Source organism: Macaca fascicularis, chromosome 5 (genome assembly GCF_037993035.2).
Source record: "Macaca fascicularis isolate 582-1 chromosome 5, T2T-MFA8v1.1".
NCBI classification, from domain to species: domain Eukaryota; kingdom Metazoa; phylum Chordata; class Mammalia; order Primates; family Cercopithecidae; genus Macaca; species Macaca fascicularis.
The window spans coordinates 106,744,146-106,761,224 of record NC_088379.1 but is presented as its reverse complement, the minus strand read 5'-3'; the positions used below and the strand labels follow the sequence as shown (position 1 = coordinate 106,761,224).

The window sequence follows — 17,079 nt, the reverse complement described above, 5'->3', positions numbered from 1 at the left end:
ATGCAAATTCTTCACTTAATTGTCCAATGATTGAGAGGCAGCACTTTTGATTGGAATGTTTCACAGCACGAGTAAAGAGCTGATTAATATATACCTAAAGCTGTCCATTTTATTTTTTACTTCCTTGCTTCCTCTTTTACATCCTTCTGTACTTCTCTATGCAATTTTCAAGACTACTTATCATTAAAAGCATAAATTACAAAGTAAATCATTGCACTGTTATTATCAGTGAACCAATTAAACTAACGAAGAAAATTGTATTCTTAGTGCTGCTTCATTGGGGAAGATAGGAGAAAATTAAACAGGAGAAAGCTATGTCTGTGGCAAAAAATTAATTTCAAAACTAGAGGATGCTCAGTCTTTCATATTGAGTAACCTAAACTAACCTTAAAGTGTAAATATTTGTTTAATTAAGAGTCAGAATAGAAAGACAATAGGGGTCCAGTTGAAGTGATTAGCGTACCTCATTTACATCTCACCATGCAGAAAAGGCCGGTGTGACACAGCCCTTTGTTTCTACCTTAACCAATTAATTCACTGAAAATTTGATTCAAATTAGCCATCTGATACCACATAGACAAAAATAAACAATTAACTGATTGTATTTTGCTGCTTTCATTGATTGTGATTTTTTTACGAGACTTCCCTTTTTTAAAAAACTATCAGGTTACGATTTGCTGAAGATCTTCAGTTCTCCAGAATGTTAGAGCTTTAGATGGTAAAATAGTTGTAGGGAAGACAGTGTTGTACTTGGCAGCTCTCTCCCACCAGATGTTGAGGGAGAAGGCTGGCAGGGCTCCACCTCCAGTCCACCCTTGCCCTTTCATTTACCATGCCACATCTTCCATATTGGCTGCATTTGTGGTTTTAGTCAATGTTTGGGAAGATATTTTATTCTTGTCACAGGGGAGAAGGAAATAAAATGTGAAAAGACTTATTTTTAGGGTATTTTGAGCCAAGAATTTAGAAATTGAGTTATATTCTCTCTCGCTCTCTCGGCCTTCTATTTCTCTCTCTCTCCTTGTTTCTCTCCCCTCCCACCCCCGCTCCCTTCCTTCCTTTCTCCCTTCCTTCCTTCCTCCCTTCCTTCCTTCCTCTGCCTCCCTCCCTCCTTTCTTTCCTTCTTCATTTACAGAAAAGGAACTAATATTTCCTCAACTCCTATCATATACTAGGTGCTTTATATGCATTAAATAATCAGGGATATTAAATGTATGTTGCATCATTTAAAAGGTATAAATATGTAGGATAGAAATATTTAGCATCGTGCATTTATATATCCCGCTTTGAGGTTTCAGTTATGAGAGAACTATGGCAATTAAGACTGGAAGGGATAAAGCCACATGCTAATGTCAGAAAAAGGTCTCAACAGATAGCAAAAAAAGAAAATGTGGGTCCTAGAATGTGATTCCTCTAGTGATATTTGAGTGGGGTTAAAAACTTGCAGTTCAGATTTTAATTGGAGAGGTAGAGCTTTGCCTTAAAACAAATTGTTACGGGCAAAACTAATCTAAAGAAGTCAGAATTATAATGACATTTCCAAAAGAATATTGACTAGGAGGAGGCTGAAAGGAGCCTTCTAAATGCTGAAATGTAACTGGATCTGGGTAGTGGTTTCAGGGGATTTGTGTAAAAATTAATTAACCTGTGATTTGAGTTATGGACATTTCACTGGATATATTATACTTTCCTTAAAGAAAAAAAAAACTTTAAAAAAAGTAGCCTACGTGCCTTCAAAACATGTATTATCTCCCCCAGCATATAAATAAAATATATTCAAAATAGCAATTTCAACATGCAAATATATTTTTAAAGGAGTTTTCATATCCATTCATATTCCAAACTAGACATCCTAAATTAATGACTACTTTGGAAAACTACATATATAACTTTCAGATTAAGGTACAGCCTTAGGCATTTTAAATTGGAGACATTCCTCCCATTGATATTAATAATAGTTTATGAATATCTTCTCTGAAATGTGAGACAAGCTCGAGTAATACAAACTCTTTTTATTGAAACACGTAGTACAGCTATAAAACCCAATCCGTAGCAGAGACTCATTAAGGTACCGGACTGCTCACTGAGGTAACAGGAAACTTTACATACATCAACAGATCATGATGCTTTAAGGATCGCTTGTACAGGCCATTTGGTCAACTTTTCAGACATATTAATATCATTAGTCATGTGAACTGTAGCTAATAACTATAATCAGAAAGTGGTAATTAGAAACTTAAAGTAACATATATAATTTAATGTCAACCTATTATTTTGTTTACTTCAATCATAATTACATAGAGATAATATCTTGCTTGAACAACAAAATACAAACATTTGTTCTGATAATTAGTATTTTCTCCAAAACTTGGGCTGTGTAGTCAAACATAATTAGTTTTCACTCATTTCATAAATTATCATATAAACTAAGAGAGATGATTACTCTTTACAAGTAGTACTACAAATAAATTGTCAGCAGCTTTTCCCTATAGATATTATCCAGGATATCTACTGTATTGGAAAGCCAATTATTAATGTATAAATCTCACTGATTTTAGTTTCAGATTTTAGTAACCAGAATTAGACTTGTCTCAATATTTTTGTAGTTTTTGTATCTTCTTAGCTTCACTTTGGGAATGCAGGTTTTATGAGGATAAAAGAGCATACTTGCTTTTCAAAGCATGGTTTTCTGTTGCCTATGGATTCTTAACAAATGTCAGTTGATGATAACAAATTACTGATGTTAATACTTGAGTATTTCAGTTGACTTAATGCTCATTCCAGGAAGACTGTGTCAAATGTAGATGTATTCCCAACTTGGTGAATGCATAATTGACCATCATTTTTACAGACTGCAATGCCCAAGTAACTAAGTTGAGAGTCTTAAGGTATATGAAGTGTATCCCATAGCTTTTGGCACAATATGATTAATGATTAATAAGTAAAATAAAGTGACTTCTCTTTATAAAGCTAATTATTTTTAAAAATCAGGTAACAGAAATGGAAGGATTGAAAAGATAAAGTACGACCAAATGAGGAGGCAAAGCACTGACAAGCTCAGCCTAACTTGAACTGCATCTCTATTTTCTATTACTTTTCCTCATCTCTAGCTCCCTGCCTCCTTCTCTCCCAACATCTTGTCTTTTCTGTCAGTGTCTTTGGTATATAAATCTTAAGTTTTTGATTTATGTATATATTTGATTAAACTGAAGGTGGTCAGGGAATCTCACTACATATACCAGTATTTCTTCTCATCCTTTTACACCAGCATATTTTTATTTCTAGTATATTTTAGTTAAGTTTCTTCCTCTTCCTTTTTTTTTTTTTTTTTTTTTTTTTTACTCCCGATCTCCTCAGGCCACATAATTCTCCTTCTGTTGACTATATGTAATCCATTGTTTTCTTGTGGTATATGATCTTCAGTGTGTGTATGTATGTTTTAGGTGTAGATGGACCTGGCTTTTTACCAAAGTAATGTTTCCTGTTTGATTGTCAGTATCTTCTCTACCAAGGTCCAGCCTTTTGGGGGACTTTTGGTCATGGTAATACATTTTATTCATGTCTTTATGATATGTGAGCAATGAAATACATAGGTATTAAGGAAAAATATTTATTTTCATATGATTTTTACTTTTCCCAGTGTGTGCTGTATTTGTGGGCCTTGAAAATTCTTTACCCCAAAACACTGTTTTTACTTCGTGGAAATCATGAATGTAGACATCTAACAGAGTATTTCACATTTAAACAAGAATGTAAGTATACTTCAGTCTCCTTTCTTTAACACTATATACGCTAAACAGTAATTTTAATCAGTACTAAGATACATACAATATAATCCATTGCCTAAAAGTCAAAAACTTAAAGTGACACTTTTTGATCTTATCCTATATTTCTTTCAAACCATGGACATTTATGAGAATTCAGAATTTCTTTTTAAATTAGAACTTCTTTATAAAGTGATTGAAAAATTTGAATTAAAATTTGATATAATTTATCCTAAGAAACAAATGATTTAGGGATACTACTGTTTGGAACACTAATTCTACCCATTAATCTCGCATTACTCAAGAAACGCAAATGGAGGGCAAATTCAACCTATGCCTCTGTTTTGGACCCAATAAATAAATACTAGCTTCTAGTGAATCTTATAAAACTGAAGATGATGTCATTCTTTAGACATAGACAGTAGGAGTGTGGAGTGCTTTTTTCAATTTCTTTTTCCCCCTTACAATTTTTCTTACTATTCGCTGAATCTTACAAAGGTATAAAATCTTACATTTTTGTTTTATATATAAATACAATTAAATGGAAGAGCAGGGAATCTCTCTATACATATCAATATTTTTCTCTTTCATTTAGTCCTATATTCAGTGGAGCATAAAGACTTATCCTCTTCAAACATTAGATGTAAGTCATGGGAAAAGCAATGTGCAGTGAGATAGAAGCAGCTTTAGAAAATGTCTTGCCATCTGCTTTTCTACAAAATCATTAAGGAATATCAAGCAGCTTTATGGCTGTTTTTCTATTGGTCTTCCAGTTGTTCAGTTACATTTTTTTGGTGAGACATCTGCATATAAATAGCCAGAATGTATATAAAAATTCTCTTGCTATACAAAAAGTTATGAAAATTATAAAATATGAATGAATGACAAAAACAGGAAATGCTAGATATAAAAGATTAATATGTTACTTTCAAAACATCTTAATTATATTTTGGAATTTTGCAGTATGTGCCTTTATGTTAATAATATGGTCCTGGCAAGAAAACTTCTTAAAAAACCGAAACTATTTAAGTGAAATTATCCTGCTTATAAATCATAAGTATTTTTTTTAATCACTTCTAAAAGGTAAAATAAAGTATTCAGAACGCGTATATGACGCCTGTATGGATGCCTTTGACTGCCTTCCCTTGGCTGCCCTGATGAACCAACAGTTCCTGTGTGTACATGGTGGCTTGTCTCCAGAGATTAACACCTTAGATGATATCAGAAAAGTAAGTTTTGTTATTTTCCCAGTCTAATCATTTTGTGCGCTACAGTAAAAAATAGAAGACATTAATTATCCTGTCTTTATCACTAACTTTTTCCTTTTGAGTTAAAATGATTTAAAGTGGTCATGAATCTCTCCTTTGTGTTAAATTTTTATCTAGAAAGGAAGATATATTTATACTTGGAAAAGTTTTTATCTCTTCAGCCTCAGAGTTGGTCTTACCATCTGACATGTGTCTCTGGAAATATAAAATATTTGACCTCTAAAAAAATATGCCTTATCATTTCCATTTGGCTTTTTTCAAACAAATCATTGTATAGTCATGATGTATTATGCTAGAAATGTTGCTTTGCCCTTGGGAAAATATTGTAACATAACCGTTAAACTATGTTCATTTTATGGTTTTTTAAAAATCTAGTATTTGTTACAACTTGAAACTTTTAAGTAGCAATCTAACAAGGACAATGATAATATTCTATTAATTTTATTGAGTGGATAGGTGAAAAACTGTACTTTTTAAGAAGTATTTGTAGGAAGTTTTTAAGAAGTACTCCAGTTTCGCATTGGCTATTAACAGTTTTTTAAATCAGCAAAAAGATGAGTTACATTGAATGTGGAAGTGGATTATGTCTCTTTCTTAAATAAATCTAATAACATGGGATAGTTTTATGTGGTACAATAGACAATCTTTTATTTCTTTGGTTATGTTTCTAACTCTGATGATTGCAATGATGTAAGGGAAAAAATAGAGAGTAATAAAAAATCTCAGTGTATTTTTCTTGGTGCCAAAATTGGGCCAAAGAGAGAAAGCGATGTAAATGTTTTCTTAGCTCATTTTAAAATAATATTACTTGGAATTATTTTAAAGTATGATCATTTCTTCACATTAATATTTATAACATGTTATTGAAAATTTGTGCCCACCATTAAGCTTTCTGCCTAGGAAGTCTAAATCAAATTTTTTCTGGAGGAATTATAAACAGTTGAAAACTATATTTATCTTCTTTCCTCTACTTTTAGAGACCTAAGAAAATATGCTTGTACTTATCCCATAGAATAGAGGGGTGGAAATAATTCTACCTTTTTATTATTATTCTCACCAGTAATTTTAGCAAGAATAAATTGGTCACATTGTTCTAAATTACTGTATTTGAACTGTAAAGTTTAGAATTTTGCTGAGATTTGTTCTAAAGATACGTGCTACTCAGTATATATTTAAGCCTAATGTATTATAGGTAGTCTTTGGCTTCAAATAAGTGATGCACTAATCTCAATGTGTACAGAATTTATTTCTTAAGTTTAGGTTCACTAAGAATAACCATGGGCACAGTTCAAATTCTAGATCTTGGTTATCATTAGGGCCATTCATACAAAGACTCCCTTGCTGTCACTTGTTTGATTGATTCCCATTTAATTGTTTTTTTCCATTTCTTCTGAGTTTGGAAACTTGATTGCTAAGTCTGAGAAGTCTATATGCTGAACAACATTTACAAGTTAATTCTATCAGCTGCCATAAGCTATTAAATTAGTAAACAGTATTTTCCCATTGTGTTCAGTGGAGAAGTAAAGCAAATATTTTATCTATTCATGTATCCATGTATCATATTAACCTGATAACCACTTACTGAAATAGGTTTGGAAAATGAAAAAGGTCAAATTACAAATAAGTGTAGTAGTTTCTGTTAGCAAATGATGGGCATGAAAGACATGCATTTACGTTTTATTCTCTTGCCTTGATCAGATTTCATGGCCTCGGATGGAAGATGAGAAACTTCCTAAGTGTCCTCTTTAAAAGGGGAATTAGTGAAAACTTTGCTCAAAATAGTGTTTTCATTATTTGAACAGAACTGAATAGAGTTTTGTACTGTAGAGAGTAAATAGAAAGGATAGTGCTATTGGACTATTTTGTTTAAGACACAATCACCAGCAAAAAGGTTGTAAACCTCTACTATAAAATGAATAACCATTTTCATATAGCTCTCATTTGTAGTGTTTCTTTAATACTTTTGTTCATGAAACTCATAGTTTTGAGGAAATACTTTAGTAAATTATGAATTTATTTACATACCATGAGTCTCTATTACCATGAACTCAATATTCTTTTAGAGTTCATTAGTTTTTAGAGACAAACTATTTTTAGGTAAAATAAAACATTCAAGTTCTTCCTGTCATTGAGGTTCAAGTGTTCAAGTATAAAAATAATGTATATATTTTCCTGTTGGAAAGAAAATGCATGCTTTTAATTTTAAATAAACCTTATTTCCTGCTCTGTGTCTTTGTGTCCATTTTTGTAAGACACTTTCACACTTCTCTAGAGCATAGAGCATTGGTCTTTGCTCTCTCTTTGAAGTACAGTAGAGATATGATGCTGGTTCAGTATAAAATTGTTTCTTTCTGGGCCAGGCGCAGTGCCTCACGCCTGTAATCCCAGCACTTTGGGAGGCCGAGGCGGGTGGATCATGAGGTCAGGAGTTCAAGATCAGCTTGACCAACATGTTGAAACCCCATCTCTACTAAAAATACAAAAATTAGCTTGGCTTGGTGGCTCATGCCTGTAATCCCAGCTACTCAGGAAACTGAGGCAGGAGACTTTCTTGAACCTGGAAGGTGGAGGTTGCAGTGAGCAGAGATCGTGCCACTGGACTCAAGCCTGGGTGACAGAGGGAGACTCCCATCTCAAAAAAAAAAAAAAATTTCTTTCTTTATGTATGAATGTAATCAGCTCATTCTTCTGTAATCTGATGGACTTTTAAAAAAAAAATAAACTTCACATCCTAAATTAAGTAGATTTTTAAAAAAATATCACCTAATATCCCTAGGAATTACTTCCTTGGATATTTTAAATATTATATTCAATTTTCATACATATCATTAAGCTCTGCACATGGCCAGAAAATGATTTTTAGGTTTTTGTCTTGCTATATATCAATCCAAGTTTTTTTTATTTGTTTATTTTTCCTGTCAATGATATTAACTTTTTTAATGCACTGTATACTTTTTCCAGAATAAATGTTATATTCTGGTAGCTTTCCAAACCTTTAGTTGGGGATTCATATTAATCAGAAACTTTCCACCTCCTCTACTGTCCTACCCTTAATAAGTTCTTGTTTTTTAGAAAGAAGTTCTATATTTTTAGACACAAGTTTTATTTTTCTTAAATGTATTGTTCCAAAAGCATAAATTGTTTAAATCTCTTAAATTTAAGTTTGCAATGAATATTTTTGGCTAACATAGGTTGAAATATAGAGTCTTGTTTTACTGAAGTTTTTCATTGGGTGTTGAAAATGTAAAATATTGCCTCATTCTCTGTAGATACTAATAAAAAGTAGTGTGCAGCAAAACCATTACTTACATCTTGTATGTCCCAGAAAAAAAAAATTAGACAATTTGATTAGTTGTCAGCAAAATATGTTCACTTGTCTTTATTGGATTGTTTTAAAATATTAATATGAAGAATATCAATTCTTAATAGATTTTCATAGCTATTGTATGCTTTTATTCAAGAAGCTTTATAATATCTGCTGATTCACCAAAGATCCTTTAATTGCAGTTTAATCAGGATGAAGTGTTTAAAATTGATCATGATATGTTATTTCGAGTGATGATATTTCTAATATGCCTTCTAAATGCACCTTTTAAAATTGAAATGTGACTTCACTAAACATGTATAGCTGGAAAATGGATTTCATATGAAGGCTTCAGGTAAAATTATAAAGCTTAGAACTGTGAACTGAAGACTGACCAGCTAAAGTTGAGTTTATTTTACTGCTTATTATTACTCATATTTGTACACACTAAGATCCACTACAGTAGGCTTGTAGTTTATCATTAGAAACCTAGATAGCCCATAATGAAGTAATATCCAAAATATCATATAGCAAGTGGCTACTTTTAAAGTAAAAGCCATCTTTTCTCAAAATCATGTTCTTAAATATAAAAAGTATATATAACATAAGCATGAAAACTAGTTGTTTCCCATCCAAACTTCTAAATCATAGTTTAATCGAGGCAGTAATAGGAATTTCCCCCAAAAAAGTAAAAGCCTTTTCTCAATAAATGAAACAGAGGTGGAGTTACAATAACTGGTAGTGACAAAAACACTTGGATAAAGTAAGTAAGGAGAGAAGGATAAAATGTAGAATAGGAGAAACGAGAAACTGCTAAATCTAGAGATAATAGAGTCAAGAGGGAGGTAAAGGGTTAGACGAAGATGGATACTAAATGATCTCATCAGAAGGAAGCTGGAAAGAAAATTGGAGAGAGAGATGAAGGATAGGAAAACGAGTAGGAAGAAGGACAGGAAGAGAGAGGTAGAGGACATTTCACTCTGAACTGTAGCTGGTGAGAAGAGGATGGGTTCTGCATAGTGCTTGTTTCTTATATTGTCGGAATTCTAAGTTTCCAAAGATTAGTATTTTGCTCTCTGTCTTCTATTTTTCTTAGTTAGACCGATTCAAAGAACCACCTGCATATGGACCTATGTGTGATATCCTGTGGTCAGACCCCCTGGAAGATTTTGGAAATGAGAAGACTCAGGAACATTTCACTCACAACACAGTCAGGGGGTGTTCGTACTTCTACAGGTGAGAATAGAGAGCTTGCTATCTGGAACACGTTTGCATCATAATGCTAGGATTTCTCAATTTATTTATAATGTTTGTATAACTTCTTTAATAGAAATGGAAGGCTCACTAGCATTTATAAAATGAAAACATAAATAAGTGAATAAGTAAATGGGAAATATATGTATGTATACATATACAGGTGTACGTTGGGGATGTTAAGGATTTGATTCTAGACCACCGCAATAAAGCAAATATTACAATAAAGCAAGTCATTATTTTTTTGGTTTCTCAGTGCATATAGAAGTTGTGTTTACACTATACTGTAGTCTATTAAGTGTACAATAGCATTGTATAAAAAAAATCTACATACCTTAATCAGAAAATACTTCATTGCTAAACAATGCTGATGATCATCAGAGCCTTCAGCTAGTCATAATCTTTTTGCTAGTGGAGGATCTTGCCTCGATGTTGATGGTCACTCACTAATTAGTGTGGTAGTTTCTTTCTAAAAAGAAGACATTTATGTGGTCAACAAACAATGAAAAAATGCTCATCATCCCTGGTCATTAAAGAAATGCAAATCAAAACCACAATGAGATACCGTCTCATGTCAGTTAGAATGGTGATCATTAAAAAGTCAGGAAACAACAGATGCTGGAGAGGATGTGGAGAAATAGGAACGCTTTTACACTGTTTGTGGGAGTGTAAATTATTTCAACCATTGTGCAAGACAGTGTGGCAATTCCTCAAGGATCTAGAATCAGAAATACCATTTGATCCAGCAATCCCATAACTGGGTATATACCCAAAGGATTATATATCATTCTACTATAAAGACACATGTACATGTATGTTTATTGCAGCACTATTTACAACAGCGAAGACTTGGAACCAACCCAAATTCCCATCAGCGATAGACTGGATAAAGAAAATGTGGCACATATACACCATGGAATACTATGCATTCATTAAAAAGGATGTGTTCATGTCCTTTGCAGGGATATGGGTGAAGCTGGATCCATAAGAACTATGATTTTGCCCCAGTGCAGCAAACTAACACAAGAACAGAAAACCAAACACCACATATTCTCATAAGTGGGAGTTGAACAATGAGAACATATGGGCACAGGGAGGGAACATCGTACACCAGGGCGTGTCATGGGGCAGGGAACTGGGGAAGGGATAGCGTTAGGAAAAAATATCTAATGTAGATGATTGCTTGATGGGTGCAGCAAACAACCAGGGGACATGTATACCTATGTAACAAACTTGCACATTCTGCAAATGTACTCCAGAACTTAAAAGTGTTAAAAAACAAAACAAAACATAACAAAACACTGTTCCAAAAAAATCTAACACCAGCCTTGATTTTTTAAAATTCAATTATGTAATCACATTTAAAAGTTTTACCAGTTTCTATAACTTGAATCAGAAAAACAACTTTACATTGGTTAATTGAATCATATTTAATTCATTGTTACATTTGTTTATCAGGCTTCCTGGATAAATTAAAATGAGCAGCTTTACAGTATATAGGAGCCGTAGTATATTTATCTTTAGGACTTTGACAAACCAAGTAGAAAATATTTTTATAATAATTTTTACATTTACAAATCGCTAGGGATTTACCCATTACATGACATTTTATATCACTTCAGAAAGGAATCTGCAACACAATTAGGTTGCTGCATGACCCTACTGTCTTTCTGACGTGTCACCTCAGTTTTATCCTTCTGGATCTGATCATCCTGTTTCACTGAAGTCTCTTATCATTATACATACAGCTTATGTGAACGTTGCAAGAGTGAAAGAGAAAAGAGGTTATGAAGAAGTTTAGAATTTTAAATTTTAGAATACTTCTTCCTCTTCTTCTCCTCCCTCTTCCTCCTCTTCTTTTTCTTCTTCTTGTTCTTGTTCCTCTTCTTTTTCTTCTTCTTCTTATTAGATACTTAAAACCCTCACCTGGGCCGGGCGCGATGGCTCACGCCTGTAATCCCAGCACTTTGGGAGGCCAAGTGGGGCGGATCACGAGTTCAGGAGATCGAGACCATCCTGTCTAACAGGATGATCTCAGTAGTGAAACCCCGTCTCTACTAAAAATTTAAAAAACAGAGCAGGGCGTGGTGGCGGGCGCCTGTAGTCCTAGCTTCTTGGGAGGCTGAGGCAGGAGAATGGCGTAAACCCGGGAGGCGGAGCTTGCAGTGAGCCAAGATTGTGCCACTGCACTCCAGCCTGGGCGACAGAGCGAGACTCCGTCTCAGAAAAAAACAAAAACAACAACAAAAACAAAAACAAAAACAAAAAAAACAACCAAAAAAAAAACCTAACCTGGTGTTCCCTGAAGTTAATGCTCAGTTCCAGCCCTGGCAGCTAAGCTAATGGCAAGCCTGGAAGAATTCTGTAAAATACATCCAGCCGTGTATCGTCTGTCTCTCAAGTAAGCAAATATCCTTCTATAGAACGTTGATCAGATGCCTATTTAGTAGTAGGACATTTTGTTCCATATACTAAGTTTTTCTCATGGGGGGAAAAAAAGGTTTTTATCTGTTGATATGATTGAGAAATTAAAGTTCATGAATAGAAAATCTTGTGCACTATAAAGCGTCTTTCAAAGTATAGTTTTCTTTATATGAATATTAACAGAGAGGTTTGTTCTAAGTATATTTATTTAAAAAATTTATGGTTCACTTCTATATTTTGGAAATTTGGTTTAATGAATCCATTTTGGCTGAATTGAAGACACATGGTATAATATTTCTGAAAAGACTAAAATTTATTTTCAGTAATTAATTTGGGAGTAATCTTTTATTAAAGATGTTTAAACTTATAGTGAAAAGTTGGCATTGTTAAAGTACATCAAAGTTATGTGTTCAGTTTTCCAAAGCTAGTGTTAACTTTCTAATTATAACCTAGATGTTTAAATTACCTGTTTGATATCACTGAGTTATACTTCATTAACATAGTATCAAACAAAATTCAAACTCTTGATTTTGATATTAAGTCCTGTTACATTAATAATAGTATAGCATTCTATTAGTTTTTGTGTCAGCTGTTCAAATCATATTCTAAGCAGAGTCCCATACTGAACTTACATAATGTTATATATTTAGAATAAAGTCTACCATCTTTAATAATAGAGGATAATTAGAGAATTAAACATTTTCACTTTTGTTTTCAACATTATGATTATTTCACTTGTCTCATTAAACATTCCTAATAAATGATTTTTAGCCATAGCAAGTACAGATTATGTAAATAGCTGAATATCTAAATCTGTGGCCTATATATAGACTAACTAATGTCAAAGCAGTCTGGATTATGTTTTATCTAAGGAGGAGAAAAATGTCTCTCATTCTCCTACAGCTTTTTGGTCCTTTTGTCTTTAGTGCCATCTTGAAAGTAGAAGGCATCCTCTGGGATTATGGTTTATAAAGTGGATCTAGGTGGGCACAAGCAAGCCATGAAATAGGTAGAGAACCTTAGTGGCAATTACCAGTTTGAGTTATTGGCAGGTATTTTGATTTACTACTCTCAGTTTTATTTAAGATTTGTATGTGTAGTTTGCATGTTTACTTTGCTGTGTCACCGTATCCACTATCTAACATGTGTTCTGGGCCATTATTTAAATAAAATAAAGTTATGCAGAAAAATGCATCAGTCAGAATTTAACACTGTTCTTGAGTTATATTAGGTAGGCAATGTGACAGAGAGGAAAGAATCCATAAGAACTATGATTTTGCCCCGATGCTACCATTATTTTTAGAATCTTAGACCAGAGTTTGCACACTCAAATAACACCTATAATGTTCAGGCAGATAATTGAGATACTTGGAGCAGGCCAAGTGTTAGATTCTGGAGATTAGTGAGGATCATGACAAATTTTCATTTCATGTAGACCAATGAAAACTGGCAGCTGGATTTGGTGTTTAGGTTATCAATCTGTATTTCTGCCTTGGATTAATCATATAAGCTTTGTATCCTGGGTTTACCTTGCTTCAAAATGAGTGAGTTAAATTAGACGTCCTAAAGCTCTTCTAAACTCTGAAATTTTAGGGGTGTCTTGACAGTGATTTTGAAGTGTTTTGGAAGCTGCAGGTGGCAACTCACTCAAATCACTACTGGTTCCTTAATCACAAATCAGCAGCCTTCTCTTCTCACACCGCCCAGCTTCTCTGCAGTGGTTCACACTCTTATCAGCCCCTTCCGTCTTGAAATCCTCTGGTTCCTCCTTGTTTACATATCCTGATTCTCCTCTGACTTACCAGGGTGATCCCTGCTTCTTCCTGCTGCTTTTTTTTTGTCTTCCTTCTGCTTTTGACATTTTTTTCTTCCCACTTTCCTCTAGGAACCACACCTACACCCGATTCCCTAGATTCACTGTAAACTGTAAACTCTATGGCCAGTTCCTGAATCTATGTCTAGCCCCCTTCATCTCTTTTTCTTTCCTGAGCTCAATTCCTGTATGACTAGTTGTCTGCTGGAACTTCTTATCTAGGGATTCCATTTTCACCTTAACCTAAACTCACCTTGCCTGAAAGGGCTTATTTACTTTCCCACTTGCTTAATCCCCACTGAAAATTCCTCCTGTTTTTTGTTTGTTTTTTGTTTACTGTTCATTCTCCCAGCCATACAGACTAGCAGGTGTCTTTGCTTTTTTTTTTTTTTTTTTTTTTTTGAAAATCACCACCAGTCATCACATCTTTATAATAGCACAAGCATCCTAACCATGCTGCCTTTCCTCTTTCCCACTGTGGGTTCAAGACCTTTATTTTTAGTCTATTGAAATCACACCTGAGCTCTCTGCTTCCAGTTTCATTAGTATCCTCCCTCTCTCCTCTGCCCAATTCATACTGGTCCATTCATGGGTATCTTTTCTGAGAATTTTTCCACTCATTCAATTATTTGGCACACATTAGCTGAGCATTTACTGTAGTATATTCTCTCTACTGAGTTTTATACATGCTGAGTCCCTGCCTTCAAGAAAATGACAGTCTAGCAGCAGAGACCACGAAGCAGAAACAGACAAGTAAAATGCAAAGTGAATAGTGCCACCATTATAAATGTGCAGGCTATCTCTCTCTCTCTCTCACATACACACACATACACACACACACACACACACACACACACAGGTTGGGGGGTAGTGGGAGAGAGAGACAGAGACAATCTGAGTGAGTGTCTTAGAAGTCCTAACCCCAGAAGGGAATGGATTAGTTCAAGGGACTATTCATGATGAAGGCATTAGCCAGCCTGAGTTTTAAAGGATTAGTGGACCATATCCAACCAGAGTCACTGGGGAATATTTTTGCAGGCGGGGAAAGCAGCATCATGAGAGTATGATGGGAAGCAACACTGGGAATTCTGCAGAGAAGGTCACCTGATCTTACTTCACCTCTACTCCCAAATTACATTAGCTGCTTCATTGTCTGTTAAAACTGAACATTCATATTACCAAGCTATTCTACTCCTATTTTATATCCTTTAGAAATGTGTCTATAAATGCATCAAAAGACATGTGCAAGATTAATCATAACAGCCAAGAAATGAAAACTCAGATATCCATTTAGTAGAATGAATAATAAATTCTAATATATTTATACAACTAAATACAACAAATGAGAATGAGCTAACCAAAACTGCACATAACAACATGCTTGAAGATCCCAAGTATAATGACGAGTGAAAGAAGTCAGATAGTGACCCATATATACTGTAAGATTCCATTAAAATATGAGTTCAACATCAAAGAAAACGAATCTGTTATGCTATAGGCCAGGATAGCGGTCCCCCGTAGAGAGGAGGTGACAGTAAGAGAGACATGAGGAGTTTCTAGGGTTCAGTAATGTTCTATGTCTTGATCAGAGTGCAGCTTCAGGGGTGTTGACTTTGTGAAAGGTCATCAAGTTGATTTTTGCCTTTTTCTGTATAGATGTTTTACTTCACTAAAAAGTTTGCCTTAAATAAAAATTGCTCGCCACTTCTGAACTTAAATGTGGAAAAGTTCTGGCAGGAAGAGTTGGCCCCTTAGGACTTGATCCCCACTGGGAAAAAATGAAATTAGATCAAGAACCCTGGGGCAAAAAAGAAACACAGCAAGTCCTAGGAAAAGGTAGGTCTGACAGCATCCAGGTAGCCCCAGGACACCCTGGGACTAAGTACCCATTCCCAGGCCCCAAGAGACAGAGGGGTAGTTGAACAGTTGGGCAGGGTCTTCCCTACTACTGGATCTGGAAGAGGACAAGGACACCAAAGAAATTGTGGCTTCCTCCCTGTGTATTGGCAGGGCATTGCAGGCTGCCTGCCTCTGCTTCGCGAAAGCACTGAGGGAGGAAGGAAAGAAACCCTTTGCATCCCTCACCTGCTTGACTGACCCTATTGAGGCTACTTCAGCAATTGAGCGTAAGCTCCAGTAAGCTGACAGACTGCAGCTAAGCGTTTAAGATATGAAAATGCAAATGAAAAAGCAGCGTTCCTCTCCTAAGGCATTCACTATTGCTGGAGCACAGAAGTATAAACATAATTTACACTACAACATGATAAGTGATATATTAGATACATATAGGAACACAGTGGATACAGCAATTGTGTACACCTTAGGTGAGATAACCTTGAAGAGAATGCTTCACAGGTGATAACTAAGACTTGGCAGAAGAACAGGCCTTTCCAGGAGGAAAAACTGCACGGGGAAAGTATCTATAAAGGCATAAAAACATTAGGAAAAAAAAATTTTAATAATGCCCACTAGCTATGTCATGGCTATAGAGTGTTACATCTGAGAGATTAAATTCAAGGTTGAAAATATAGTTCAATATGATATAGAAACAAATACAAGAGAATAAACGGAATTAATCTAATAGTAACTATTTGCCCTATTGCCAAGCCAATTTTTCTAGCATTTATTACATTTTTTCTTTTCTACCTTCCTTACCTTTGCTCATGTTCACTCAGCTTCCGATGGTCCCTCCCCTTTTCCGGGCAGAATTCTAACCCCTTTTCTATCTACCGATCTGCATACATCATTCTTTTTAATATATAACAAAAGATAGATATTTTTCAAAAAGATTTATCTGATTAATTTCCGATGCTTTCTTGCTTGCTTTATAATGTCTCTGTAAAACTTCTACCATTTTATCTTCGATGTGTTTTATAATACAGTAGTTTTTTAAAAATATTTTTATAATGCTTTATGTTCCTGTATAGAAAACAAATACCCCTAGGACAGAAACCATGCCTTGAACTTATACCAGCCCTCCCTGTAGCTAATACTGTCTTCTAATAAATGGAACAATCATCTCTGGGCCTCTGATAAATTACTGGGGAATAAGTATTTTTCATCTCTCTGGGGTGTTTAACTGTTAGCAGTATGCCTTTCCTGCCATTCTTTCTCTCTTGCGCTCTCTCTCTCTCTCTCTCTCTCTCTCTGTGTGTGTGTGTGTGTGTGTGTGTGTGTGTGTGTGCAGTGCTTTTCAGCTTGAACATTTTGTGGTTTGTGATCATTTCCATTAAAAATCATAAAAGTGTAACA

The 17,079-nt window shown here is 34.6% G+C and overlaps 1 protein-coding gene across 12 annotated transcripts in view; it reads left to right on the top strand.

Moving 5' to 3' along the window:
* The window catches only part of PPP3CA (protein phosphatase 3 catalytic subunit alpha), a 331,315-nt gene that overhangs the window by 250,500 nt on the left and 63,736 nt on the right, over positions 1-17,079 (top strand). For all 12 annotated transcript variants that reach the window (XM_074040210.1, XM_015450692.4, XM_074040211.1 and 9 more), the window contains 3 exons: positions 3,641-3,752; positions 4,848-4,993; positions 9,433-9,572. In XM_074040210.1, coding sequence (XP_073896311.1) covers positions 3,641-3,752; positions 4,848-4,993; positions 9,433-9,572 — 398 coding nt within the window. The remainder of the gene's footprint in view (positions 1-3,640; positions 3,753-4,847; positions 4,994-9,432; positions 9,573-17,079) is intronic.